The following is a 26,056-nucleotide window of genomic DNA, read 5'->3' on the forward strand; positions in this document are numbered from 1 at the left end:
ATGTGTATATCAATTAACCCAAAACCCTAACTTATATACAAGAGTGAGTGATCCACATTAAAACCAATCCAATAAAATCCCACTACACTAATATTAGTGTACAGCCCTTTAATATTAGTATTCAGTATTGTCATTGTATATTTGGACCTCACAACACTTATTTTAAGTATATACATTAACTAAAGCCATTAATTAGCAACATTAAATGTTATTTAAGACACAAGTTATCTAATGACTTTACTTTATTTAATTGCTTTCCACCATTCCTTTCCACTTTGCAAATCATATATTATAATACTGCCATTGTCTTTTGGGACTAAACTTGTTCTGATATTGCAAGGTTGATGACAAAAAACATTATTTCCCCATACTCTTTTATGAAATTGATTTTTGACAAAAAAATGACCATCACTTTGTAGATGTGCATAACATTTATAATGTACTTTGCCATCTTCAATTTTAGTAAACCATACTATAGATTTATCAACAGTTTTAATATATTTTAGTATACAGTCCTTCATTTCAAGTTTATAACTCCCTTTGGCTGAGATAATACTTTTCCCTTCCATTATATAGCTTCCATATATGTATTGGACTTCATAACCACCACCAATAATGCTTTTTATATAAGGCCAACAATATGTATCAGTATCATAATCAGTATCATGTAACTTATAACTGTTTGTGATATTATTATTTTGAAGTACCATATCATCAAAAAAGACCAGTTCATATTTAATATCAAACTCTAAATAGTTATACTCTCCCTTTCCTGCAAAAACTTTATTTGGTTCTGATGCTGCATTTAAGATTATATGATTATGAATTGCTGTAAAAGCTTGTATAAAAATATTATCATTAAACCCTTGTGGAATTGTAGGATCAGCTGTACAAAATATATGAACAATTGGAAGATTTACATATTGTATAGAAAGAATCTGCCTAAGGACACTAAAGGTAATTTTAATCATTTTTTTTTTATCAATTTCAACAAAAATCTCCTTGAATTGTTGTAGAAAATCATTGAAAGTATTTATATATCTTGTCATTTTAGCAATTAACATACCAAATTTCTTAAGAGTCAATGAAAAAGGTTTACCAATTGCAGTAATAGTTGGTCTTTCTCCTAGAGCTACAAATGCTATAATAAGAAATGTAAATATTAAATTAAAGCTTAAGTTGAAAATCATTTTAAGAGAAGATATATAAACTTTTGTATATTTAACTAGCAAGAAAATCAGGTTGGTAAACATAACACTGATTGCAAATTAAAAAAACAGTTTGAGAGTGAGGGTGATGTATTATTATAGTTCAATTATATAGTGGGTGCTATAAGAAATAAAAATGTATATTATTATTATTATATAATAGCTTTATTAGTAGCATTTTCCCTACTTATAGTAAAACCTAAACACCATTAGGCAGGTTATAAGAAATTAAGATAATATATAATAACTATTTAATATGGTAATAATATAAATTGTTTAAGAACTAATATAATAAAATATAAATATATTTAAATTAATATTTAACAAACATATTTTGCAACTTTTCTATCAGTTTTCTCTTTTATTTTTATAGCCAACTAAAAATATTTTAATTTTTGCATATAATGTTCCTAATAACACAACTAACTATGACATATGTGATCATGAGATCACATATGGTCTCATGATCACCATGGATATATGGTCACTCTAAATTCTTAGAACCTTGGGAGATATATGGGATGAAATCAGCCATTAAAGGCTCTCTCATTAAACAATTCTTTTTTTTTTTCTAATTGGCTTAAAGGGAGAAATAAGTAATATCAAAGTAAATAGTATTGGTTTGATTCCTATTGATTAGTAACTACTTAAAATATATTATACTCTTGAATAAAGCATATTTCTACTCCTAAATATTAAAATTATATGTGTACAATGGACAAGAGAACTGATATACACAATAGAAGAATTAGTAAATTTAAACATGGAATAGATAGTTTATATAATAGAGATTCAGTGTGGAAATGGAGGTGTTGATTTCTAATAAAAAATTAAAGTTAAAAGTAATCATTAAAATTAATTATTCTTGTGTTAATTCTGTGTGTGTTGATGGAGTTACTATTGCATTAATTATTGCAAAGGTCATATCACATTTGTTAGATTTTTAAGTTGAGACGACTCCAGATTTGAGTGTCACTAAAAGTTTTTATTTCATAATTGTTGTTAAGAATATCTAAGCATATTATCCTCAAAACCTATTCTTGACACCCAATCTGAAATATTTAAAAGTAAAGAATTGCAAGCTTAAGCTAAATTTATTTAAATTACTATTTAAGGAAGTGGAGAATTGTGAAAAAGAGTTGAATTAAAATCAAGAATGTAGAGTGCTCTAGAGACTCAGAAACCTAATGTAAAAGAACTTTGTCGTAGGTATAAATATTGTTTTTGTTTGCACTTGCATTGCTTCTCCTCTTGGTGCCTGTGCAGCCTCTTATCTCCTTGTGAGTGATGTAGATCGTCCTATGGACTTTTTATTTCCCTTTTTGGTATACATGATAGAAGAATATACCTTCTAAATCAAAGATAAGTTCCTCAAAAAGAGGGAGTAGACTTTCTATTCATAGTTTGATTAATACTAATTTAGGAAAGTTCTATAGATGAAGATGGACTTTTATATCAAATAATCTAGTAGTTTATACTTTCGTGCTTAACCTCAAAACATTTACATGCTATATGAGATTGTGATATTGAATTCCATTTGTTAATAATCTTACATGAGAAGTATCAGGAATCAGGGCTCTCAAGATACACTATTTTCGTAGTGATGGCAAATTTAGCATAACTAACTTTAGACTCTTTATATAAACCTTTTAATTCAATCAAACTGTTAAAAGTATAACATCCTTATCTTGTATTTTGATACTTGTGTTTTTAGCCTACAGTCTAATATAAAGTTTTGCAAATATTCCTAAAATGGTGTGAGCTAAAATTTTGTCCTTGGATTTGGGCACACCATTAGCCTTCTCTTTGGTGCTCTGATGTTGTTATTGAAATGTTTGGGCCACTCTATATATAAAATATTCTTCAAATTGTTGCTTGGTGAAAGTATCCACTTATTTATGTTTTAATTTTAGAAATGGAAAATTACCAATACAACTCTATGATAATTTTTATATTTTTCCCAAATTACCCTTACAATTTCAATAATTCCAAAATGTGCAATCTTAACTTATATTTTCTATACAATGAGTCATTACACATTGTTGATTCATCCTAAAACCAAGAAACTCAAGGAAAACTCAAAAAAATTGAGGCTTACATTCTTCCCTCCAAGAAAATCGTCCAAATCTTTTCTGCATAGCTTGTGGCTATGGATGATTGCATAGCTTTGTTATGGAAGGAGATGACAAAGCTAGCAAATGACTATGCTACCCCTTGGATCCTCAAGGCTAAGTTGTGGCAACAAGGCATTTCCAACCTACCCATGTAGAAATGTTTACAATATCTTTCAATTGCAAGTCTGTATTAAGACCAAATGCATCCGGAGGGCTAATCACATCTAGCCTTTCACAGAGACGGTTAAAAGCAAGCCAAAGCCATTCAAAATGTACACTTTTCTTGAGTTTCCCTACAGATTTTTGTGAGTTCCCCTAGGATGAGTCAGCAGTGTGTGATGACTTTGGGAAGTTTTTAGATTGTAGGGATAGATTGAGAAATATGCTTGCAAATATAATTATAGTTCTCTTTAATCTGTGTCTTTATTTGAATCTATGTATGCTGAAAATCTTCAAAAATTCTAAATTCTATATGATTGAGGTTTGGGCTTCGATCATATCACTTACAGAATGGCCGTGCTGTTGACCATTTCAGCACGTTCTTTTCTGTGATTTACTCAAAGAAACCTTCTTATTTTTTTAATCAATCTTCCACTCAAGAAGAAAAATGATAATCGATTTCTGTCTTCCTCTGAATGCCTCTGTAGAGCTCTTTAAACAACACCCACTCTTTCTTGTTTCATTCCTAGCCCCAGATAGATCTCCGCATGAAAAGGAAGATCAACACTACGGAAAGCACGATCACAACTGGTGCCCACTTTCGAATGAGAGCCTGCAAGTTTCACGTTTTTTCATTAGCGGTGGTAAGGAAACTTGCGAGCAGATACCTGTCTGTTGAGATCTCGAGCTTTGTCCGAAAAGATGCGTGATTCGGCCGTCAAGCGGGTTGAGAGCTGGCTTACCTCTGCGAAAGATGAAAATAACGTTAAAAAACCAAGAGAGGAAACAATCGAAGAGGAAGAGTTTGACGAAGACGAAGAGAAGAAAGAAAGCTTACGATCGAGCTTGTCACCAACGCCCAAAACCTCTTGAATGTTTCTCGTCATTATCTGCTGGACTTCGTACAGCTCGTCGTTGAGTCTGGACAAGTTCCGCTGCGTTCTCGTGTCAAGGTAGAGCTTCCTGGTTTTCTGGATGAATATATCTTTGCAAAACAATCGCATCGTTAGACTTACACAGTCAAAACAAAGAGCAAAAATCACCCACCAAATTTGACAAAGGCATACGGCCTCGCAACAGTCTCGATCTGCGAGTGATTCAGCCGCTCGAATTCCCTCTGCAGCTCCTCCAAGTATTGAAACGCGAGCTTCTTCGGGTAGGATCGATCGCAAAGAGTAAGGTAGCAAACTCTCCCTTCAATGAGATAGCTACAATCGAGAAAGAAAAAGAAAAAAGAAATCAATCTCAACCCCAACGAGCTCAAATTCTCGCGAAGAATCCAGAAGAACTCACTGAAAAAAATAGGGGCCAGTCTCCACTGACATCCTCGACGGCTGATTCTGCCCATGCGACAGCCGCTTGAACAGCGACTTGGCCTGCTGCTTGTAAAAATCCAGTTCCTTCTCCTCTAATCCAGTGTCCATACCTTCGGCGAGTGGCAAGCCATCAGTGATCCGAGCTATAACTGTCAGCTTCACCATGCCTGTGATCCGGATCTGGCGCTCTTCCGCAAGAACCCTAGTTTACCGCCATAAAGCTTTCACACCAATACGCCTCTCATTAAAATAAAATACAGATGAATTAAAATGGACTTAACTTAATTACCAGTTAAGCATTTTCTAGGTATATTCCAAATATTCAAGCTTTGGTTTCTTCTTCAATGGTTCGCCGAAAGCTGGATGAAGATCTTGAGGGAAGAGCTGCATCGATCAATCCTGGAGCTAGAGAGATACCCGATACAATCACGATTCACTGTTTTGATCCGTCACTGTGGCAAATCCTTGGCTCTGGAAGAAGGCCGTCGCTTGCACAGGATTCTTGCGAGAGATGGCGCAGACCAAGAAACTTTCATGGGCAATCTGCTCGTCCAAATGTATGGCCAGTGCAGGGACCTCGCTCAATGCAAGCAAGCATTCGAGAAGATCAGGAAGAGGAATCTTTACTCTTGGAACATAATGGTCGCGGCATATGCCCAAAACGGGCATCTTGATCTCGCTGCGCGGCTCTTCGGGCTGATACCAGAGACGAACTTGGTGTTGTGGAACGCAATGATATCTGGGTATGCGCAAAACAAGTCGATAGATATAGCGAAGGATCTCTTTGAAAAAATGCCCGAGAGGGATGTTGCGTCTTGGAACTCGATGATTTCGGCATTTGCTCTACATGGGGAATGTAGCAACGCAGTGGCGCTTTTGCTGGAAATGGACCTGGAAGGGATCCATTGCAACAGGATCACACTCTTGAGCATTTTAGACGCTGTCGATCGCATCCATTTGAAGTTCCTCCACGCGGAGATTTGCAGCCGAGGACTTGACACCGAGGTGGCGATGGGTACGGCACTGATCAAAACGTACGGGAGGATGGAATCTCCGGATCTAGCGCGCAGTGCGTTTGATAGAATCTTGGAGCGTAATATCGTCAGCTGGAACACTCTCGTTGAGGCTTGTTTTTCGGATGAGATACTCCGTCGGATGCCTCTATGGGATCTTGTGTCGTGGACTTTGGCGTTAACGGCATATGCCCGTGATGGGAATTTGCTGGATGCCATTCGCATCTTCATGGGCATGCCCGAGAGAAGCAGCGTGACGTGGAATGCCATGCTGGCGGGCTGCGTCCAGCATGGAGCTTTGGGCGAGGCCGATTGGCTGTTTGAGGTGATGCCCGCTAGGAATGTGGTGACGTGGACGACGATGATCTTTGGAGGGGATCACAGGAGGTCTTTGAGCTTGTTTCGAGCCATGGATTTGGAGGGTCTTCAGCCAAATAGGATCACGTTTTTGAGCCTCATCGATGGATTTGGATCGCCGCAAGCTTTGGACGCGTCGCGAATCGTCCACAAATGTGCCGCGTACGAGAGTCTCGATCTGGATCACGAGGTTTTGTCCAGTCTCGTCAAAATGTACGCTAGATGTGAGAGTCTAGTCGATGCGAAACTCTTGTTCCAGAATGAGATGAATCGATCAAGTTTGGTGTACAACTCCATGCTCTGTGCTCTCTCGGGAGAAGAAGAAGAAGCGCTAGTGTTCTTGCGAGAAATGGACTTGGAGGGCGTCAAAGTGGAGAAATCTTCTCTCATCGACACACTTGAGAGCTGCAAATCCATAGCCCAAGGCAAAATCCTTCACAGCAGCATTCCCAGCGAGCTTCTCCGATCGGACACGGCCCTGGGAACTTCCGTGCTCTACATGTACGGCCGACACGGGGACGTGATCACCGCCCGTACAATCTTCGAGGAACTCCACGAACGAAACCTGGTCGCCTGGACAGCGCTAATCTCAACTTACGCACAAAACGGACGTGGAAACACGGCCCTGGAGCTCTTTCGTCTCGTGGGATTGGATGGAATCCTCCCGGACACCGTCACCTTTGCAAAAATTCTCATCGCATGCAGCCATGCAGGGCTCGTCACCCACGGCTGCCAATTTTTCAGCTCGTTCATGGGGGATTACAACCTGGTTCCATCGCTGGATCACTACAATTGCCTCATCGATCTCTTGTGTCGAAATGGGCGTTTGTTTGATGCCCAAGAAGTGGCCGCAAACATGCCATTCGAGCCAAACCTCGTGTCGTGGGTGACTTTGCTGGGCGGCTGCTCGATCCACAGCGATCCAGAGCGAGCATTTGGAGCAGCCCAGCGAGCGAACGGAGTCGACAGTCGCAGCACCGCTCCCTATTCCTTGCTCTCCAACCTTGTAAAATCCCTGAAATGAAGAACCCTAAAAGAAAAACCCTCCCTCTCTATTGGGGCTAGGGTTTTGGGGTTCCTCCTTCCAAGATTTGCCATTCTTTGCGCCGCGCGCTGCCCAGCCGCAATGGATCGCGACCGGCTCATGAAGATGGCCACCGCCGTGCGGACGGGAGGGAAGGGAACTGTGAGGAGGTAAAGATTTGGGATTAGATTGGAAGATTTTGGTGAGAATTCTGGCAATCGCAGGAAGAAGAAGGCAGTGCACAAGACCGCGACCACCGACGACAAGAGGTTGCAAAACACGCTCAAGAGATTGGGCGTCAACACCATCCCCGGCATTGAGGAGGTGAATATCTTCAAGGACGATACCGTCATTCACTTCGTCAATCCCAAAGGTAAGAATGGAAATCTCTGCGTGGACGAATGGTTTGATGGATTTCTTCTTCTATCTTTTCGCAGTTCAAGCTTCCATCGTTGCCAACACTTGGGTCGTGAGCGGAGCTTCATCCACCAAAAGTATGTCCATCTCTCCTTTTTTTCTTTGCTCTTACTGGAACTTTTCTCTCTTTCTCCATTCCAGAGCTTCGAGATTTGCTACCAAGCATTGTAAACCAGCTGGGTACGTTTCTCAAATCCTTTATTTTCGTTCGTTTTGAAAGAAACATTGGATCTCCATTCTTTTCTTCTTTTTCAGGCCCGGACAATCTCGCGAACTTGAAGAAGATTGCTCAGCAGTGGCAGACTAACTCCGGTGCCGACGACGACGATGTTCCCGACCTGGTTCCCGGAGAGAACTTCGAAGAGGCTGCTAAAAAGGAATGAGTGACACGGAGCTAGCTGACGCTGCTTTGTTTCCTTTTTCTTACCCCACTCTAGCTTTTTGTAATTTGCGGTACCTTGTTTCTGGTTCTAGGCCGGAACAGCAACTTTGATCCCCAGTTTCTCCAGAATCATATCGTCGGTTGAGAAATCGGCTGCTTTACGAAACGTTCCCAGCCCGAAATCGAGGTTGTAGGAATCTGTGAGACCGTCTACCAGTCCATACTTGGGACTCCAGCCAAGATCATTCTTCGCTTTTTCGATCGAGGTAAAGAAATGCTGCAACAAGGCCGATGAGAAAACCGCATGAGACATGAGCTAGAAACTTTTACTTGATCGCGCAGCGGGAATGATTTCTTCTTTCCAAAGTCGAAGTCCTTCGGGTTGTAGTGGACCAGCTCCGGAGTGGGAAAGCCACCGGCCTGTAATTGTTTTGTTCGTTGCTTTTAATTCCAAGCAGCAAAGTCTGTTCATACCTTGGCACAAGCTCGAGCAATGCCAGCAAACGTTACATACTTCGCTCCCGAGATATTGTAGACTTGACCAAATGCTGTTGGATTGTCCAGAACGCGGACAAATGCGTCAGCCAGATCCTGCAATCGTAGACGTGAGTAACGAATAAAGCAGCCGCAAAACCAAGCACCTTGACGTGACCAAGTTGCGTGATTTGAAGGCCGGAGTTTGGAATAGGAATTGGCCTGCCAGCTTTGAGGCGATGGAAGAACCATTCTTCCACTGGATTGTAGTTGAGAGGGCCGTAGATGTAAACTGGTCTGATGGAGGTCCAGGGCACTCCTTTGCTTTGCAGCAGCGCTTCAGTGTCAAGTTTTCCTTTGTGCCTGCTTTTCGGATCAGTAGCATCAACCTGCACAGTGGAATTCAGCAAACGTATGATCCTTCAACAAGCCTCACCTCAAAATGGGGAAGTAAGTCCGACTTTAAGTACACTCCAGCCGAAGAACAATAAATGTATCTGTTTCAAGAAAGCAAGAGAACTTTTTCGTTTCTTGAGAAGTTCACTTACTGCTTAAGGCTTGGAATTGCGTCGATAATGGGCTCAACTTCGACAGCCTCCCTCCCTGTCAATAGAAACTTCATTTCGAGAGCACTTGTGAATTACTTTACCGTTTATGTCATAAACAATCTCGAAACCAGCACTGGCAATTTTGCTCTTCATTCCATCGAAGTCTTGACGATCTCCTTGAATGTGCTTTACCTAAAGACAGCAACTAAAAAGATAAAAACCAACTGCAGCTGGTGACAACGTACTTTAGAGGAGTATTCTGCGTATTCTTGGTCCGTTTCGCTGGCAATCTTTTGAGTGACTGGTGTTTTTCCACGAGTGAAGAGAGTCACCTGCAAAAAAACTGTGAACTTTCACCTTCTATGTTAAAATAGATTTTCAACCTCGTGTCCAGCTTTCACAAGCAACCTTGCCAGGTAAACTCCAATAAACCGAGTTCCTCCCATCATCAAGATTTTCTTCGTCGGAGTATCGCTGGAAGCTGTGGTAACAATGGACACTCGTCGGACTGCTTGAGTTCGAAGCCTCGTCCGATCTGTGGCCTGCATCTCAAAGCAGATTAGCGAGATAGAGCCGCAAAGATCAAGTTTTCAGAATCTACCTGCCGGACGACATTCTGAGTGAAATCCGAAGCTAGAAATTGGTCAGTTCTCGCATAAGAGAGGCTCCTGTTTTGACATGTTCTTGCTGTATCCTTTCGTGCCTGCATTAAACCATCAAACGATGCAGCGGATGCGCCATAGCCTCTGATTGCAGAGGACGCAGCCATGACGAAGAGAGTGGAAAACAAAAGCCTCAAAGAACAATCCTCATATTTTGAATGTGCACCTCAAGAAAACAACGGGCTTGATGCATGCCACGTGTCAGAGAGCATTATGCGAGGTAGTTCTGTACAGAGTCATCAATCCGCTTTTGTTTAGGCAAAACCTTCTCTGATTTCTCCTGGAAAGGAAGCACGACGATCATAAACGTAACGAGAACAACCCGAGTATGACGTACCTTCAAGTTTTGGGCCATTGCAGTGACATCGGCTTTCGAGACCCCTGAAGATGTTCCAGCTCTTTCAGATTTCTTGGTTTCCTGAAACAAACCCGGTAACAAGATACTCAGTGTTGTTGTGAAGACGCAAACGCACCTTTGGAGGAACAAACGACGAATCGCGTTTGCGTTTGTTCTCGGCCGCTTTTTCCAATTGCTGCTGCTTCTTTTCCTCAAACTTCTTCGCGGCCTTCGTCTCCGCGCTCAGGAAGTACTCTCCACTTTCTAGCTGCAAATCAATCTGCAGAACCTCCAATTGTTAGGTGTCGTTATATGAGTAAACATGAAACAGCATACCTTGCTAGGTTGTTGTGGAGGAGGGAAAGGTGTGTACGGCTTCTTTTCCTTCTTCGACTTCTTCCGTTGTACGTTCTTCCTGCCATGGAGATGGCCCGTGAGAACTCGATGTTAACAACTGCATATAACTTACTTTTTGAACTTCGGCAAGAATCTCTCCCAGTTCTCATTAGCTAGTGCCGGATCCTTGGCAAGCTCCCTCTTGATCATGAGAGCCTTGATATGGTAAATAGGATGAATGTTATGAATGCAGTCTTCTACTACGCGGCGGAGAGTTTTGAGGCCCTGGAATGGACCCATTGCAGCAACCGTATTTCCCTGAAAGACATCTAAGACAGGAGCGATCGAAAACAACATTGCAGTACCTGAACTAGAATGTAGCATCCAGTTAAGAGCTCCAGTGCCTAGAGACAAAATGTGGTCACCAAAAACGAAACTTTCATAAGCAAACCTTTAAAGTTGCACCATTCGGGCCTAAAAGGCGCTGCCTACGCTTCACAAAGCGGTCCTGTTCATAACTCCTCAGTAAAATACCAGGAAACAAAAAATCTTACCTTGTTTCGAATAAGATTGCCGATCTTGATGATATCGCATTGCATATAGTCTTCCAGAATCTTCAAAGCCTGAGAAACAAACAAACAGATAAGAAAGAATCAAGCATAGAGAGAACTATCACCTGAGGAGCAGGAACACTGCGGGCGAGAAGCTTGATAAGGTCCCTGGCCTTGATGATAATGTAGGGGTCTTGAACTTTGCGAGTGGTGCTGACAGTCATTGATCCCTCTACCTGTATCACAACCATAAAGATCTAGAACAAGAAGAAAACACTGCGATACATACAAGATTAAGCTCCCCTTTGATGCCATGCTCCTTCAAAGCACGAGCCACAGAATGCCAAACATCCTGCAAATATTTCTCTGCGAAGCCGGCAACGATCGCATTGCTGGGACGCGAAATCACTAGAATGTACCTCTGTACTGCGGGAAGAGCGTCGAGAAGGAGCTCTGCTCGACGAGTCCACTCCACTGCTCCGGCTTGGGCACAATCTTCCAGTGATCCACATCGGGGGTGTCCCACGGCTTCGGCTTGTCGTGCTTGCCTTTCACCCTGACCCTGGCGCTCCCTTCTTCGCCATCGCCGTCGCCATCGCCGGCTCCAGCTCTCTTCCTCTTCCTCCCCATAACCCTAGAAATATTTCGAAATTAGGGTTCTTGGGAAAAGAAGGAAGAAATGGCCAACGGCAATGTGTTCGTCTATGGGACGCTCCTGGCAGATGAAATTGTGCGCATCCTGATCAAGCGCGTTCCATCGAGCTGCGACGCTGTGCTCGCCGATTAGTAAGTCGCTCGATCGATCAAATTCCACTGCTGAATTCATCGATGTCGTATTTTATCGCAGCCATCGATTCAGCGTGCGCAATCGCGTCTATCCCGGTGCTACTTACAGGAAGGGGGACAGAATCAAAGGAAAGGTATAGAGCTTCCGTGAATTCTTTTGATCCTTGACGATAGAAATTCGTTTGAGAAGGTTCTACTCGATTTAACACACGAGGAGCTTCAAGTCATGGACGATTTCGAGGGAGAGGAATATAAGAGACTTACTGTGGAGCCTTGCTTACTGGTGATTCCCTTTCCTTCTTTCGCTAGATCACAAGTTCTATGATTATTTTCTTTGTTCTCGCAGGATCAAAGCATTACGCTCACAGCTTTCGTGTATGTTTGGGGTGATCCGGAAGACAAGGATTTGTTTGGAAGCTGGGACTACGAGGTAAAACTCTTCCGGATTTTCGTTTCTTTTTTTCTTAGATCTTCCTTTCAGGAATGGAGATCGAATGATCTGGAGAGATACGAAGCAATGTGTGAGGAATATATGGACACGGGAATCAACGTTACTTGAGGTGAGAAGAACTCGCGCGGGATTTTTATTCGATCGAAGAAACAGGTTGTATACAAACGATGAATTCATCGTTTATAGTCGCTTAGAGGGAACTTTAGCGACCAGCTCTGGAAGCGCCTCGAAGAGATCCATAGCAAGACCGTAATCCGCGACCTGACGAGAAAGAAAAACTCGAAACTTGGAAAACCAAGTCAGGGAAAGAACCTGAAAGATTGGAGCGTCTCGATCTTTGTTGATAGCAACGATAACTTTGGAGTCTTTGATTCCAGCGAGATGCTGTATAGCTCCTGAAATTCCTACGGCAATATAAAGCTCTGGCGCCACAATCTTTCCAGTCTGTCCAATCTACAAGACATTCTCAGGCATTAAAAACTGAGAGCAAGAATTCTTCGAGTCGATCACACCTGCATGTCGTTCGGAACAAATCCAGCATCAACTGCGGCTCTCGATGCTCCCACTGCATATACATTACGAATGAAAACAGGACGAAACAAATATAAAAACTTTACCAGCGGCTCCAAGCTTGTCAGCAAGTTTCTCTAGCAACTCAAAGTTCTCTGCGCTTTTGAGTCCCCGGCCCCCAGAGATCACGATTTTTGCGGCACCCAGCTCTGGCCGCTCCGTTTGCTGCGAAGACAAACCAATCCACTTCGACTTTCCAATCGCTCCTGTGGAACTCATCACGTAAATTTCCTCTCTATTCTTCAGTTCTTAAAAGTTTCTTGAAAGCTTACCCGAAGAAAGAGACGAAGCATCGAAGTCGACGATGGAAGGATGGCCAACTCCGGTTAATGCGAGCCCGGGAACTGCTGGAAAGGATGTTGCTCTAATGCTTACAATGCATGGACCGGAGCCTTTAAACCTCACAGTAGCCATAGCATTTCCTGCATAGATTGGTCTTGTGAAGGAAGAAAAAGAAAGAACACAAAGAAAAAATCATCAAGCTCTAGCTTAAATCAACGAGAGAATACCTGATGTACGTGTGTTGATCGATCGTTCGAGTCACGTCTGTGATTGGAGAGACTCCCAACAGCGCTGCCGCTCGGGGCAACACATCCTTTCCAAACGACGAAGACGCAGCGAATATGTGAGAGTAATTTCCCTTCTTCTGGGCTTGGACAAGAAGCTCCGCCCATGGCTCCGCCAATGGCTGCCCCAGCAGCGGCGATCGAGCTACCAGAACCTGCTCTATAACTCGATCGAATCGACCAAAACAAACGAATTTTTGCTAGAACCTGAGAGACTGCCGGATGAGCCGAGCTCGCGTGCTGGATTGCCGCGTCGAGCTCCGCTCCCCCCGATCCAGCTACGAGCAACGTCACGGGCGAAGAATCGCCTAATGCGGCCGCAGCGGCAGCGACGGCGCTGATCGATCCGTTCTTCACCGATCCTCCTCCGTGCTCCGCGATTACGAGCGCGCTACTCGCCTGCGATGGATCAATCACACAAACCCTAGAAAATCCTTCCAGCGCTTACGAAATTCCTGGCGAGCTTAGAAAGAGGGCGCCATTTCCATTTCCATGACGATGACGCCATAGCAAAAACACGAGTAATAGGTCCGGGGTTCGAATCAAAGAGGGTATGTTACAACCTAGACCGTCGGATCATTAGATTAGATGCATCTCGTGAAGTGCTGGCCGTTGATGTAGCCCCCAGCCATGGATCTCTTTACGTTGGCCTGGAATTGTCTGGGGTGATCTCGCAACACCTCGGCCGCTTCGTGATTTAGAGGATCGTCGGGATTGGGATCCTATAGCAACGAGCAAAGGATCAAAACTTTTGCTAGAGATTTGGAAGTAGATCGCTTACTAGGAACAAGTATTGGAGGCCGTAGACAATGGAGTTTATGCTCAGCACGGGTTTCCAATCTTCTCTCAAGATGTTGAGGCAAACGTTTCCTTCCAAATCTATGTTCGGGTGATAAACCTGCGAGACAAGCTAGTGAAACAATGAAAGGAAAAGAGCAAACTTACCTTTGTTTTGCATTTCACTTTGGGTGCCTCGTGTGGATATAAAGGAGAGATCTGGAAAGAGAAAACAAATGTTCCATCTCTGGAAGAACCAAAACGCATTACTTAGCTAGAAAAAAATCGAAACTTTCGCTGGGAACTGAGAGAACTCTTGCTTACTGGTAGTAGCCTTCATCGGGACAGATCGTGATCTCGAAATTCAGTAAGTTGTCCTTTCCCATAGGAAATGTGATCGAAGTGGTCTTGGCCAGATTAAGCTCCGTGATATCTGAAGAACAAAGAAAGGAAGAAGCTCTCAGTCGATTGGTGGATCGAGTGGATTACCTTTCTGGACGCGCAGCTCTCCAGGGCTCTGCTTCTTGATCGGCGCTCTCCCATTCGCATTGTTCTGCGCAGCCTCCTGCTGCTTCTTCTTCACCGAGAAGAGATTGATCATGTTCCTGTAGCACCGACGCGCGAGAGAGAGATCGATCAAAACCGAAAATGCAGCTCATCGATCGCACATACCTAGCTCGGATCGCGCACGCGGCGGAGCTCCAGCCCCCCAAAACACCGCCCTCGCCCCTGCCCTAGAGCTGGTTCTCCTTTTTAGGGCTTTGCCAGAAAGAATCGTAGATCATCACGCAAAGCAAAATAAAAAATTTCCGGCCAATGATGACGTGTCACCAATCGAATGATGACGTTCTATCGTTGCACGAGAAAGTTTCAGAGATGGGTGGATCCTGGAAGATATAGGTAGGAACCACGTTGAGACCAATAGTCAACGCTTTAGTTAGAACCCTAATTTTCGAGATTCGCGGAAGCTCGAGCTTAAAAGTCAGCACACAAAGACCAACCCCATACACAAGCATAATGTGTGTGGTTTTCTCATAGCTCACGAGTTTAATAAAGCTTTCACGTAAGAAACTACGTATGAGCACGACACGACTGTATAGTATTGTCCACGCGTCAGCTTTGTGGCACGCCAACTGTGAGGGTGTCTAGCGCGACACGTAACTTTATGTTGGAAAAGCACACCCAGGGACGAACGAAGTATATAAAAGCGTTCAATGCCCCAAATGTGTAGATAGGAGATCTCTTTCCTTGTCCTCTATTCTTCCTCATTTTTCACTGAGAAAAAGGAAGTTTTTTCTTTCGTTCTATCGAGTGATCGATTTGGGCGACGAGCTATGGCGACGCAGCAGCAGCAGCAGCGGGAGGACGAGATTGTTGGAATGGGCAACGATGGAGTTGTGGATGGATCGAGCATCAAGGCGCTGGTGGAAGACAAGACCGCATTTGCGAGGTTCGTGGACGGGAAGTTTAGTGCGCTGGATGCGAGCCACACGGGGGATCTCACGCCCCAGGAGCTCAAGCCCGCGGTTCTTGGGATCGGTGGAGCGCTTGGCCTCCCTCCACAGGGATCTTCTCCCGATACTGATCCCATCTACGATCAGGTTGGTTCTCCTAGCTAGAAAAGTTGGATGACATGGTGTTCCTGATCAAGAAAAACATTCTTGTAGGTGATGAAATCCTTCCTGGATGGACGAGCTAAGAAAGTTTCCAAGGAGAAGTTTGCGGTGGTTCTTCGTGAGATACTCCTGGGACTAGCGGATGGTCTGGAGCGAGAGCCGATCAACGTCATGTCCCTGGATGGATCGAAGCTCCGGGAGTATGCCCGTCACCCCGACGCCGAGATCAGCGCTGTGAATGCTTTCGTGGAGAATGATCTTGAGAGCACTGGTAAAGTTAAAGCGTCGGTTCTCAGGGACGCTTTGAAACGGCTCTCGGTCGACCATGGAGCTCCACCGTACGCCGAGGTACATTCTTCCAAAAGTTTTTTCCTCCAGCCTCTGGATATTTGATCTTATTGAGTTGTCAATAGTGTTCTTCTTTGGGGTTGTGTGAGCTTCCTCGGAGTGTTTAAACTCTTTTTCTTCCAGGCGAGTTTGCCCGTGGTGGATGCTGCTCTCTCGAGATCGGGAGTTAACGAGGACGCCCTGATCGATCAAAACGAGTATGTGGAGCTCTTCAAGAAAGTTTTGCTGGAGATGTCGACGATCATGTCCGAGAAGCCTCTCACTGTGGCTCACGTACGAAAGAAATTCGACGGCCAAAGTGTCAAAGCCTTCCTGAGCGACAAGAAAGCATCCAAGAAGGTAAAAGCACAAAATTCCCTCCATGTTACATCTGATAGGTTCTCGCTTCGCGCAACAGGTAATCTCCGAGGCCTGGAAAACGCTGCCAAAAGAAAAGAACGGCTCCATAAAAAAGGATGACTTCATCTTTGGCTTGGACTTCGTCTCACCTCGAGCTGGTTTGCCACCGCTTGGAGCAATCGAAGAGGTGAATATACTTCTTGTGGGAGAAAAGAGTTCCAACTCTGGAACAACTAAAAACCTTCTTCTTTGTAGATGGATTCCGAGATCATTGGAGCACTCAAAATGATGGACAATGGTGGAGCGGCCTCGCATAAAAACCACCATGAAAATTTGATAGACAGGGAAATGTTCGAGCAGTACCTGAGGCAAGTTCTCGGGAGTATGATGTTGCAACTGGAAGGGAAACCGATTGTGATCCAGAGCAGCGCCATCGTCAGCGAGGCCCAGGCAGGAAACCCCGCCGCCATTTTCTAGATCACAATCTTTTTGACTTGTACAGTACACTACTTAAGAATACATTACACTAAAGAATAACACTACCTGTGATCGAAATCCAAGCTCATCGCCAATGCTGCGGGCGAGATAGCTAGATTGTTACTGTGCTAGCGGTAGCGCAGCTTCCATCACCCAAGTAGTAAGATTGCAAAGCATTGTCACGGTGGAGCTTGATAATCCTCCCAAATGTCAATCAAAGACATGCTCAGAACTACTTATAAATCCATCTAAATGAAAATGAGGAAGAAGCAATTGTGCAAAACAGTCTCACCTGAGATTCAGCCTGAAGTATTACAATGACAAGGAGTCAAGGTCATCAACAGTTCATGACTATAGTAAATATGTCATGGCACCCAGCTGAGATCCAAATTAACCTCTGGCCCTGAGTTCTAGCTAAACCTCAATCACAGAGCATTGTGAGTTTTTTTCTATTGATGAAATGCCATCAAACTTTCCATCAAATGGCATGCAACTTGTTTGACTTGTAATAACAATAATTTGCTACCCCTTGCATGTAGGAATGCTTGATTTTTTTAATAATAGTGTTATTCTTACTTATTAATAAGCATGTTTGTAATTTATAAACACAAGATTAATCTTATTGCATATCAATCAGTAGATAATAAAATAAAAAAGAATATACTAGAAAGAGTTAAGAAATTTTATAAATTATAAATACAAGATTAATCTAAATGAATAATAACCATTAGATAGTAGAATATCCTAAAATATCTAAGCATATTTTAGGTATATTCACTACCATCCCAATCCCTATATAGGTTTGTTTAAGCAAATAAAAAATCACCCAAAGTTTGATTTTGCATTAAGCAGCTCTTTGAAAAAGTGATATTCTTTTTTTTTTTATTAATGTTGGTTGTTCTCATTATTAATAAATATTATAAACTTAAGATTTTAATAAGTATATTTATTTTCTAAGTGTAAAGTTTGTAAATACATGTGTATATGCATATATTACCCTAGCTAGGTAATACACTAATTATAATACTATAGTATATTGATTGTCCATTTGGGAAGTCCATCTATTATTGTATATAAGCAAGGGTCTAAACCTTAATTAATATATATATTTCCATATCCTGAGCACTTACATTGGTGGAGATGAAGGGCATTGCAATTTGTCGTTAAAGGGCAAAACTTTTTGACAATACTTTGCTTTAGTATTCAGGATTGTGCTTTTTATTCATATTTCTTCTTTGAAATTTAAATTTATATTAACTTTTTGCAAGATTTAGAACTCTAGCCATCACTATGTTTAGATTTATTTTTTCTTCTGATCTTCTTGCATTCTCTTCTCCTACCATGCAACGCTGTCATTGATCAAGGAGTATATCACTTGAAGTTATTAATGCTACTTCATTGGATCGAACTTTTGGTATTGTGAGGTGTGATTATGTTAATATTGCTCCAATTTGTAAGCGACTAAATTTTCCATTCTACTTTAGTCACTTAACCACACCTTCAACCACTTGGAGGAGTTTCACTTACAACCTCCATAAATCATATTTTGGATTTAGGGACTTGTTAACCCCCCAAAAATGGCATCCATGCCATTCAACCATTGCACTTGGTCCAAGTGCTCCATGTGTCCGATCCCATGACCAACACCCCAAGGTACCACCGATATATCAGCCCGTTACGCTAAGGCCATGCTCATTCACCTTGGTCACATTGGTGGTCTGACACCACCTACATTACAGTCCCATCTCTCAAAGACTAAGTCATCTGTGCATGAGTGATCATCCCAGATCCACTCTTTAGCATCCTTAGGATGCCCACAGATATGGGGAATAGCCTTCCCCAACATCCCCTTTCTAGTCCCCACTAAGTCCCTTTTCTGCCCATGGCCGTGTTCGCCAACACTGCCACTGGATCAAGGCCCACAAGCCCGACCACTAAGTCCCACGGTCCTCTGGGACTTCCTCCTCACATGACTACATCCTTGGTCTCTACACTATATGATGGCTCCTCTTCCTTTTCACAGTCTAGGACCTTGGGGCAACATTTTGGAACACCGTGGTCTTACGCAGACCTCCTGGGTACTCTCCCCACCTTCTACCTTTGGGTGCTTTAGCCATGGGCTTGGAGCGAGGTTCCGTTGAGCCACACCAGGTATCCAAATAGGTAGTGCCACCCACACTTGGATTGGGAGCATCGGCCAATCGATCTCCCAAGGGAACTAAAGTTGGCTCTTGAACACTTCACCAAACTACCCCGCTTCTCGGTCCGTATTCACTCTAGTCTTGGACTTCCCAGTGGGCAGCTCATCACCCAACACTGGGTATAGCCTTCCTGGGCCAAACTAGCCTTTCCTGGCCAAACTGGCTCCATTGTAGTCCTCCCCCTTACTATACTTTTGGAGTTCACCAAACCCCCCAGGGTCTAGGAGATGAACGCTTTGGGCTTTCACCCTCTCAGACTCGAACTCGAACTCGGACTCAGACTCAAACTCGGACTCAGACTCGGGCTCGGACTTGGACTCGGCCTCGGCCTCGGCCTCGGTCTCGGTCTCGGCCTCGGCCTCGGTCTCGGTCTCAGTCTCGGTCTCGGTCCCGGTCTCGGTCCCGGTCTCGGTCTCGGTTTCAGACTCCATCTCGGGTCCTTCTCGGACTCCATCTCGGATTCCATCTCGGGTCCATCTCGGACTCCATCTCGGACTCCGTCTCGGTTCATCTTGGACTCCATCTTGGATCCATCTCGGACTCCATCTCAAACTCTGTCTCGGTCCATCTCAGACTCCATCTCAAACTCTGTCTCGGTCCATCTTAGACTCCATCTCAGACTCCATCTCGGACTCTGTCTCGGTCCATCTCAGACTCCATCTCGGACTCCATCTCAGGTCCATCTCGGACACTTCCACGTGTCATGTGTTGGTCCTTTTGGGTCCCTTTTTAGGGCCTCATTTATTGCTCACTTCGTGCTCATTCCTCGAGCACTTTGTTGGGAGTTCCATTCCCGCTCTCGACCTTTCAAGTTAGAGCTTTTAATCCAAACGTGTTACGCTCATTTGGTTTTTGCTTTGGCCACTACCACGAGGCGCCCTTCCGGCTCCACTTTGGGGCCTAGGGATTTTGTGTCTTACAACTCCACCACCCATAGACAAAGTTCGATATCCTCATTGAACGGTAAACCCTTTTTATAAAGTAACACCCGCATGTATTACCATTTCCATCCTTGGCACCCAGCCAAAGTTTGTCTATGGTTTGACATTGAGGGCTCATTATGCTTTGTCCATCCTTTAAGGAGTATAGTCTCTCCAACTTATTGACTTATTTGACCACTTGTGGTGATTCTCTCCGTTTATTGGTTTAATCCTCGCTAAACCTTTTAGAGACACCGTCTCTATCTTAATCCACTACTCCTTCTCAAGTAGTTTTAGTTTCCATCGATATAACCTTTGCACTTTGGAACTTTTACTTTTGACTTCTCAAAGTCAATTTCTTAGGTGTCTCCGACATTTTGCATTGCACATATTATGCAACTCCACTTCCCCATCCTAAGAAGTTCTCTACTTCAAAGCACCATCATCCTCTCTTCTATTTCATGCCACCTTAGGCACTAAGTTCTAGTTATTATACTTTGTGCTAGGGCTGTCTATGGCCCTATCATTTGGCTACCTTACCGTTCCCTCCCTTGGAGTTTCCACTTTCACCAAATCGGAGCAATTGGGAATCCATCTTTAAAAATACATTGTCTTTCCCATAATTCGTTAGCACCTAACACATTAGTGTTCTTGGCCTAATTTTGTCTTTTGGATTCTTTCCCATTATTCTCATGGCTCTTTTCTTAGCCACTAGTCTTTTGCTCCTATCCTTGATTGTTACACCTAGCAACATCGGATCGCTACCTCCATTCTCGAGATATCCCTTCGGTTCTATAGTAAGGACTTTGTTTTGCTAAGTCCAGAGGGTGTTCACCCCTAGTAAGTTTCTTTAGCATTTTCTGCTGTGGGTTCTATCCCTAGCCCAACTTTGTGACCCCCCCCATGGGTCTCTTATAAAGATTACTTTCTTTGGACTCACTATGCTATCGCATTGCCACAGATCATTTCCATTAGGTGTTCTTCCCACTTGGTCACTTTGACCAAGCCACACCATCATCAATAGTTCAATTCAACACTTTGAACTAGGAACCTTATCCGTTAACCTTACAAGGACCTTGTCCTTGTTTTAGCTATAAGATCACCTAGTGATCACATGTTAGCACCTTAATAAGTTTGCCAATAGGTACTAATTCTTTAAGACCTTTAAGTTGTTCACCATGACCCCGGGGGCATCCCCCATACTTGGTGGTGCACCCAAGCCAGCCCTTCCAGCTAAGGGTCTATAGCAACTAAGACTGGGTGTCCCCATCTCATTCACCACGTCCTTGGTGCCACTCGCACCAAAGTGGTCAAGTTAGATATGCCAAGCCACACTAAGCAATCTAACCATGCATCACGACTCCGAGGCATCCCTTGTTTGGCGGTGTGCCCAAGCCAGTCTCCTCACTGAGAGTCCATGACCACCGAAAAATGAGTGTCCTCATATTCCAAACCATCACCATGCCCTAGTGATTTGGGACTCGAACCCAAGCACTAGAGGGTCGAGACTCGAACCCAACCTCCGTATATGCATCTATGGATGGCATCGCACAGGATGCCTGGCGTGACTCCCTACGCTGGTGCACCAACATGTACTTAAAGTGTGTTATAGATCACAGCTTAGGAACCTAGTTCCTCTGCATTGCCAAGTCCTGTCACTTGACAAGTCTGTGATCATGTATGGACTCCTCCATGCTCCGCCCCATGGGCCACCCCTTTTGAAGTCAGCACTTTCAACTAAGGGATTTGTTCCCCTGACTCACCAATCTCACTTAGCAAGTCATTTGGCCACTGTAACATGGTTCATTCATAAGCGTGAAAGTCTTTAACCATCAACTTTCGTTCAAAGCCCTCTCTTTGAACACTCGGGAACTACTTCCCCAACCTTGATAGCCTCGCCTCATAACCAGCTTCAAGACCACACTTCTGCTGCGCCACTTTGATTTCGCACGCTCTAAGAACCATTTACACTTGGCTTTCTAGGTACTTATTTACCTAGAATTATCTTCGGGAACCTTCAAGGAACTCTATTCCTTAGCTTGCTAGGGTTTTTCCTTCGTAAGCTCCCTACTCACCATATGGTTTAACATGGATAATTCTACATTTTAGACTCTTCATAACATCGCAATTGCTAGTAACAACATCCTTGAGCACCCTCTTGATTCTCCATTCCCAACTTGCATAACCACTGTTGGTTATGCTCTTCGATTTCTATGGTTCAGTTCCATCCCAATATTTCTTGCCTTTTGGCCTCATATGTTTCCTTTGGTTATTCTCCTCCAGACTAGGAGGATAGCTTTACACCTTCAGCTAGTATTCATAAGGATGAACCTACCTAATAGCTTAGGGAGTGGTTCCTCAATTTGGGCATGCTCACCTTATAATCCCACACACCGGGATTACTGTTGCTACTTATGGGCCTTTATATGCCCATCACCAGTCTTGCCAAAATCCCATTTTTAGCTTTGTCCAAATCGAGTAGACAGATTTCTTCTATCTCCAGAACCTTGGACATTTGGATAGCACCTCCTATCCATCATTCGCTAGGGACTCAGTGTAAGGAACCAACTCGCCGAGGTGTCGTAGGCTAAAGGAACCCCGAAAGAATGACCAAAGTGACAAAGAGTTCATCGGATGGGACCAAGTCGAAGATCGAGTCCAAGACCGACTCTAGGACCGAGTTCGAGATAGAGTCCGGAATCGAGTCCAAGACCGACTTGGGGACCGAGTTCGAGTCCGAGTTCGAGACCGAGTTCGAGACGGAGTCCGAGATCCGAAATCGGGTCCGAGACCGAGTCCGAGGTCGAGTCCGAGGTCGGGTCCAAGATCGGGTCCGAGATCGAGTCCGAGATCGAGTCCGAGACCGAATCCGAAGTTGGATCCGAAATCGGGTCCGAGATCGAGCCAGAGACTAAGTCCAAATACTAATACGGGTCAAGGGGTGAAAGCCCAAAGCGTGCGTCTCCCAGGGGGGGGGGGGCTGCAGGGGGTTCCCAAAGTACAGTAGGGATAGTGAGGTCCAAGAACTAGTTTAGAAGGGACTCTCCAGTGGGGCTCCTAAACTGACTTGAGGTTGGGACTGGGACCGAGGGGCCTTGGGTGGGAGTGAGCATGGACTTGGTTGGTGCCGGAGGGGCCATCCAAGGAAGTGCTCAAGAGCAGCTCCCACTCCCGAAAGGGAAATTGATTGCGGTGCTCCCGGCTCGTGTGGAGTGGTGCCCCACTTGAGTACCATGTGGCTCATTGGTCCTCACCCTTCCTAGGGGCTTGGGCCTTCCTTCGGGATGGAAGTGGGGGGCGAGAGGTACCCATACTGGGCCGATAGGCCACAGTGTTTCTCCCCGGCGTCCCGAAGCAAGTGTTGCACTCAAGACTTGGGATTTAGAGGGTCCCATGATCAAGTCTTGTGGTACCAAAGGATGTTAGGAACCTGGAAGCTTGGTGTGCTTGGCTGCTTGTGCTTGCGGGGAGTGTAGCCGAACCTTAAGTCCAGTCTAACCCGGGGAGGGGGATTGGGAGTGATTTGGGAATCCGTGGATGGATGGCTAACACTCCATTGCTCGTGCAGTGTGTAGCTGAGACCAAGTAGGAGCTGGTACCATAGGCGAGAACCTTGGCAAGGGAACTTAGCAAAAGCCAAGGTGGTGTTGGACGGATAGACGAGGTAAGCTGGCAAATTGGAAAGGAAAAATTTGTGGCTTACAATTTGGTATCGGAGCCTTTATCTCAGTTCTAGCGAAGGATAGAGGCGGATTGCTAGGAGATGGCAAGGGCAGGGCGTAAGCGAACCCAGGCGGAGACGGAACCTCCGCCGGAGCTGGAGCCTCCTGTCGAACAAGAGGCTATGGATGAGGAATCCTTGCATGAGGAGGACTCTAGTGAGGAAACTTCCAAACAGGAGTCCGGTGGCGAGGTTCGGTCGTCCAAGGCTCGATTGGACGTGCTAGAAGGACAGTTGGCACAGACCAATGCCCTGCTGGAAACTCTCGTACGCAAGCTAAAGCGTGACGAGAGGCGGAAGAAAAAGAAAAAGACTGCGGATGCTGGCAGCGCAGAAGGTGCGGATCTTTCGGCCGGGACTGAGGCAAAACCAGACAAGGTCGAACAGACCGAAGTAGAATCAGTCCCTCAGGCAGTTCCCAAGTACAAACCAAAGCCCCCACCGGTCTTCAAGGGAGTGAACGACTATAAAGTGGTGGAGGATTGGTTTTACGATATGGAGGACTACTTCCGAGCGTTGCGATTACCAAGCTCGGAGAAGGTCCCATGTGCAAAACATACTTGGCAGATAATGCCAAGTCTTGGTGGAGAACGACAGAGGCCAACGAAGGACCAGTGGCCACTTGGGACATGATGAAGGCGAGGATCCGCGCAACATACGTTCCTCCGAATGCCACTCTGCATCTGAGAGATGAGCTGAGTAGGCTGAAGCAGACTGGAACCATCCAGGAATATGTGAATGGGTTCATGGCAAAGAAGATACTTGTCACGGACATGGGGGATATGGATGCGTTCCATGCCTTCATATCAGGTTTGCAAACCTGGGCTCGCAGTGAGGTGATGCGGTGGAACCCGACCAACTACAAGGAAGCGTTGGATGCGGCCATCAAGGTGCATTTCAACGATAACCTGCGAAAGGGGAACACGACGGGGTCGGGATCCACATTTAGCAAAGGGGCCAAACCAAGGGGAACGTATAGCAAGGGGAAATTCAAAAAGAGTTTCTCTAAGAATGAGTCCTCGGGGTTCCGGAAAGGCAAATCCGGTGGCCAGCGAGCGAGTACGTGGGGGAGTCAAGCGAAAAAAGACAAACCCACGGATAAAAAGGTCAAGTCGTATAGCAGCGTGGGAAACAACGTATGCTACAACTGCGGCGAAGCGGGACACTTCTCGAGGGAATGTCCCTACCCGAAGAAGGCCAGAGCCAATATGGCCATCAAGTCGGGTGAAGTCCAAACTGAGGTATGTGATTCAGTCCCTAACTCAAAGTTACTCATTACACGAGCAACTTTGGTAGAGAGTCGTTCGCGACATCTACTAGCCCTCCGAGGGAAGCTCGAAGGTAACTTTGTTAAGATCCTTATTGACACGGGTGCTTCGGATAATTTTGTGGCTGCAGACATAGTCCGGCAAGCCGGACTAACGGTGCAGCGGCTAGGCGAACCAAGGACTATAGATTTTGTTCAGGGTAGCCAAAGCACCGATGAGGTACTTTGACAAGCGAGAGTCGAAGTGGGGACATGGAAAGTGGACATGGATTTCACCATCTTGGACATGGCGGGATTTGACGTGATCTTCGGAATGGATTGGTTTAATCGGTTCGTGGTAGCCCTGCATGGGCAAGGTAGGAACCTTGTGGTATTGGCGAATGCCCAAGGAAGAAGATCTAGGGTGGAGGCCCAGGATCTAAAGGTAGGGCAAAGCAAGGCCAAAGAGTCATGCTTAAACCTGGTGTCCACGAGAGGACAACTCACTAAAGGAACTAAAGCAGCCTTTTTGTGCTTACTCTCGGTGAAGAGTGACAAAAAGACAAGAACGGAAGAAGTACCTTTAGTGATCCAGCAGGTGCTGGACCAATTCCAGGATACCATGCCGGAGGAGCTACCGGCGGGGTTGCCCCCCGCACGACCGATAGAACATAAGATTGAGCTGGTCGAGGGTGCTGAGGCGGTGGTTCATCCACCCTATCGATTGAAAGAAAAAGAACTCAAGGAGCTCAAGAGCCAACTAAAGGAGTTGGTGGACAAAGGGTATGTTAGGTTGAGCAAGTCGCAGTATGGGGCGCCGGTGCTATTTGTGAAAAAGAAAGATGGATCTATGCGCATGTGCATAGACTACCGGTTGCTCAACAAGTATACCAAGAAGAACAAGTACCCTTTGCCAAGGATCGAGGACCTGTTCGATAGGTTGGGAAAGGCAAAATACTTCTCGAGGATTGACCTAAGGTCAGGATACTACCAGATCAGGGTAGCTGAGGAAGATGTCGAGAAGACAACCTGTCGAACGAGGTATGGGAGCTTTGAGTTTCTGGTGATGCCCTTTGGGCTGTGCAATGCGCCGGCAACGTTTTCGGCATTGATGAACCACATCTTTGTACCCTATCTGGA

At 44.8% G+C, this 26,056-nt stretch overlaps 9 protein-coding genes across 10 annotated transcripts; 4 read left to right on the forward strand and 5 right to left on the reverse strand.

The window, feature by feature from the left end:
* Positions 1-3,874: 3,874 nt before the first annotated feature.
* On the reverse strand, positions 3,875-5,029 carry LOC9657536 (25.3 kDa vesicle transport protein). 2 transcript variants are annotated; one of them, XM_002977838.2, is made up of 5 exons: positions 4,775-5,025; positions 4,529-4,689; positions 4,320-4,466; positions 4,150-4,226; positions 3,875-4,094 (listed from the first exon to the last, which is right to left on the reverse strand). In XM_002977838.2, the coding sequence occupies exons 1-5, from the start codon at positions 4,960-4,962 to the stop codon at positions 4,008-4,010; spliced, it is 660 nt and encodes a 219-aa protein (XP_002977884.1). In that variant the 5' UTR covers positions 4,963-5,025; the 3' UTR covers positions 3,875-4,007. The 2 variants fall into 2 exon arrangements, with proteins under 2 accessions (XP_002977884.1, XP_024538433.1); XM_024682665.1 differs by having other exon boundaries at positions 4,150-4,466; positions 4,775-5,029.
* Positions 5,030-5,160: 131 nt separating this feature from the next.
* Positions 5,161-7,191, forward strand: LOC9657537 (pentatricopeptide repeat-containing protein At4g02750). Its single transcript, XM_024682622.1, has one exon. The coding sequence runs from the start codon at positions 5,161-5,163 to the stop codon at positions 7,189-7,191; it is 2,031 nt and encodes a 676-aa protein (XP_024538390.1).
* A 14-nt stretch (positions 7,192-7,205) lies between these two features.
* Positions 7,206-8,156, forward strand: LOC9656819 (nascent polypeptide-associated complex subunit beta). The gene is made up of 5 exons (XM_002977682.2): positions 7,206-7,361; positions 7,416-7,564; positions 7,629-7,685; positions 7,750-7,788; positions 7,864-8,156. The coding sequence occupies exons 1-5, from the start codon at positions 7,294-7,296 to the stop codon at positions 7,989-7,991; spliced, it is 441 nt and encodes a 146-aa protein (XP_002977728.1). The 5' UTR covers positions 7,206-7,293; the 3' UTR covers positions 7,992-8,156.
* LOC9656820 (chloroplast stem-loop binding protein of 41 kDa b, chloroplastic) lies at positions 7,790-9,874 on the reverse strand. The gene is made up of 10 exons (XM_002977839.2): positions 9,614-9,874; positions 9,396-9,554; positions 9,258-9,344; positions 9,114-9,204; positions 9,013-9,067; positions 8,901-8,961; positions 8,632-8,853; positions 8,465-8,581; positions 8,321-8,410; positions 7,790-8,267 (listed from the first exon to the last, which is right to left on the reverse strand). Exons 1-10 carry the CDS (start codon positions 9,779-9,781, stop codon positions 8,079-8,081), a joined length of 1,239 nt encoding a protein of 412 aa, XP_002977885.2. The 5' UTR covers positions 9,782-9,874; the 3' UTR covers positions 7,790-8,078.
* LOC9657538 (KRR1 small subunit processome component) lies at positions 9,808-11,530 on the reverse strand. Its single transcript, XM_024682658.1, has 11 exons — positions 11,318-11,530; positions 11,188-11,264; positions 11,024-11,134; positions 10,902-10,970; positions 10,799-10,855; positions 10,713-10,751; positions 10,481-10,665; positions 10,348-10,426; positions 10,148-10,291; positions 10,012-10,092; positions 9,808-9,954 (listed from the first exon to the last, which is right to left on the reverse strand). The coding sequence occupies exons 1-11, from the start codon at positions 11,526-11,528 to the stop codon at positions 9,886-9,888; spliced, it is 1,122 nt and encodes a 373-aa protein (XP_024538426.1). The 5' UTR covers positions 11,529-11,530; the 3' UTR covers positions 9,808-9,885.
* A 29-nt stretch (positions 11,531-11,559) lies between these two features.
* LOC9657539 (AIG2-like protein D) lies at positions 11,560-12,316 on the forward strand (the record flags this gene model as incomplete). The annotated part of the gene is made up of 5 exons (XM_024682623.1): positions 11,560-11,684; positions 11,746-11,818; positions 11,875-11,967; positions 12,031-12,114; positions 12,166-12,316. Coding segments are annotated over 5 exons (453 nt in total), but the record flags the coding sequence as incomplete, so codon positions are not given.
* On the reverse strand, positions 12,246-13,820 carry LOC9656821 (electron transfer flavoprotein subunit alpha, mitochondrial). Its single transcript, XM_024682660.1, has 8 exons — positions 13,720-13,820; positions 13,479-13,670; positions 13,215-13,426; positions 12,978-13,141; positions 12,753-12,911; positions 12,648-12,700; positions 12,448-12,588; positions 12,246-12,396 (listed from the first exon to the last, which is right to left on the reverse strand). Exons 1-8 carry the CDS (start codon positions 13,777-13,779, stop codon positions 12,316-12,318), a joined length of 1,062 nt encoding a protein of 353 aa, XP_024538428.1. The 5' UTR covers positions 13,780-13,820; the 3' UTR covers positions 12,246-12,315.
* Positions 13,786-14,828, reverse strand: LOC9657540 (NEDD8-conjugating enzyme Ubc12). Its single transcript, XM_002977842.2, has 6 exons — positions 14,721-14,828; positions 14,538-14,653; positions 14,373-14,481; positions 14,217-14,295; positions 14,053-14,169; positions 13,786-13,993 (listed from the first exon to the last, which is right to left on the reverse strand). The coding sequence occupies exons 2-6, from the start codon at positions 14,647-14,649 to the stop codon at positions 13,856-13,858; spliced, it is 555 nt and encodes a 184-aa protein (XP_002977888.1). The 5' UTR covers positions 14,650-14,653; positions 14,721-14,828; the 3' UTR covers positions 13,786-13,855.
* Positions 14,829-15,274: 446 nt separating this feature from the next.
* LOC9657541 lies at positions 15,275-16,923 on the forward strand. Its single transcript, XM_002977684.2, has 5 exons — positions 15,275-15,649; positions 15,716-16,012; positions 16,136-16,351; positions 16,410-16,538; positions 16,607-16,923. The coding sequence occupies exons 1-5, from the start codon at positions 15,383-15,385 to the stop codon at positions 16,826-16,828; spliced, it is 1,131 nt and encodes a 376-aa protein (XP_002977730.1). The 5' UTR covers positions 15,275-15,382; the 3' UTR covers positions 16,829-16,923.
* Positions 16,924-26,056: the final 9,133 nt, after the last annotated feature.

Source organism: Selaginella moellendorffii, unplaced genomic scaffold (genome assembly GCF_000143415.4).
Source record: "Selaginella moellendorffii unplaced genomic scaffold, v1.0 SELMOscaffold_35, whole genome shotgun sequence".
Taxonomy (NCBI): Eukaryota; Viridiplantae; Streptophyta; class Lycopodiopsida; order Selaginellales; family Selaginellaceae; genus Selaginella; species Selaginella moellendorffii.

Coding starts and splice junctions, on each gene's coding strand:
- LOC9657537 (XM_024682622.1), top strand. CDS start 5,161: ATGAAGATCTTGAGGGAAGAGCTGCATCGATCAATCCTGGAGCTAGAG.
- LOC9657540 (XM_002977842.2), bottom strand. CDS start 14,649: ATGATCAATCTCTTCTCGGTGAAGAAGAAGCAGCAGGAGGCTGCGCAG. Junction 14,482..14,537: donor AGAGCTGCGCGTCCAGAAAG/GTAATCCACTCG, acceptor TTTGTTCTTCAG/ATATCACGGAGCTTAATCTG. Junction 14,170..14,216: donor AAGTGAAATGCAAAACAAAG/GTAAGTTTGCTC, acceptor CTTGTCTCGCAG/GTTTATCACCCGAACATAGA.
- LOC9657536 (XM_024682665.1), bottom strand. CDS start 4,962: ATGGTGAAGCTGACAGTTATAGCTCGGATCACTGATGGCTTGCCACTC. Junction 4,690..4,774: donor ACTGGCCCCTATTTTTTTCA/GTGAGTTCTTCT, acceptor TCTCGATTGTAG/CTATCTCATTGAAGGGAGAG. Junction 4,467..4,528: donor GTATGCCTTTGTCAAATTTG/GTGGGTGATTTT, acceptor TGTTTTGCAAAG/ATATATTCATCCAGAAAACC.
- LOC9657538 (XM_024682658.1), bottom strand. CDS start 11,528: ATGGGGAGGAAGAGGAAGAGAGCTGGAGCCGGCGATGGCGACGGCGAT. Junction 11,135..11,187: donor TCAAAGGGGAGCTTAATCTT/GTATGTATCGCA, acceptor GTTGTGATACAG/GTAGAGGGATCAATGACTGT. Junction 10,752..10,798: donor CGAATGGTGCAACTTTAAAG/GTTTGCTTATGA, acceptor TTTTGTCTCTAG/GCACTGGAGCTCTTAACTGG.
- LOC9656820 (XM_002977839.2), bottom strand. CDS start 9,781: ATGGCTGCGTCCTCTGCAATCAGAGGCTATGGCGCATCCGCTGCATCG. Junction 8,854..8,900: donor ACTTACTTCCCCATTTTGAG/GTGAGGCTTGTT, acceptor TCCACTGTGCAG/GTTGATGCTACTGATCCGAA. Junction 8,268..8,320: donor CATTCCCGCTGCGCGATCAA/GTAAAAGTTTCT, acceptor GCCTTGTTGCAG/CATTTCTTTACCTCGATCGA.
- LOC9656821 (XM_024682660.1), bottom strand. CDS start 13,779: ATGGCGTCATCGTCATGGAAATGGAAATGGCGCCCTCTTTCTAAGCTC. Junction 12,912..12,977: donor TGCTTCGTCTCTTTCTTCGG/GTAAGCTTTCAA, acceptor TGAGTTCCACAG/GAGCGATTGGAAAGTCGAAG. Junction 12,701..12,752: donor TGACAAGCTTGGAGCCGCTG/GTAAAGTTTTTA, acceptor ATGTATATGCAG/TGGGAGCATCGAGAGCCGCA.
- LOC9657541 (XM_002977684.2), top strand. CDS start 15,383: ATGGCGACGCAGCAGCAGCAGCAGCGGGAGGACGAGATTGTTGGAATG. Junction 15,650..15,715: donor CTGATCCCATCTACGATCAG/GTTGGTTCTCCT, acceptor ACATTCTTGTAG/GTGATGAAATCCTTCCTGGA. Junction 16,539..16,606: donor CGCTTGGAGCAATCGAAGAG/GTGAATATACTT, acceptor TCTTCTTTGTAG/ATGGATTCCGAGATCATTGG.
- LOC9656819 (XM_002977682.2), top strand. CDS start 7,294: ATGGATCGCGACCGGCTCATGAAGATGGCCACCGCCGTGCGGACGGGA. Junction 7,362..7,415: donor GGGAAGGGAACTGTGAGGAG/GTAAAGATTTGG, acceptor TGGCAATCGCAG/GAAGAAGAAGGCAGTGCACA. Junction 7,686..7,749: donor CGGAGCTTCATCCACCAAAA/GTATGTCCATCT, acceptor TCTCCATTCCAG/AGCTTCGAGATTTGCTACCA.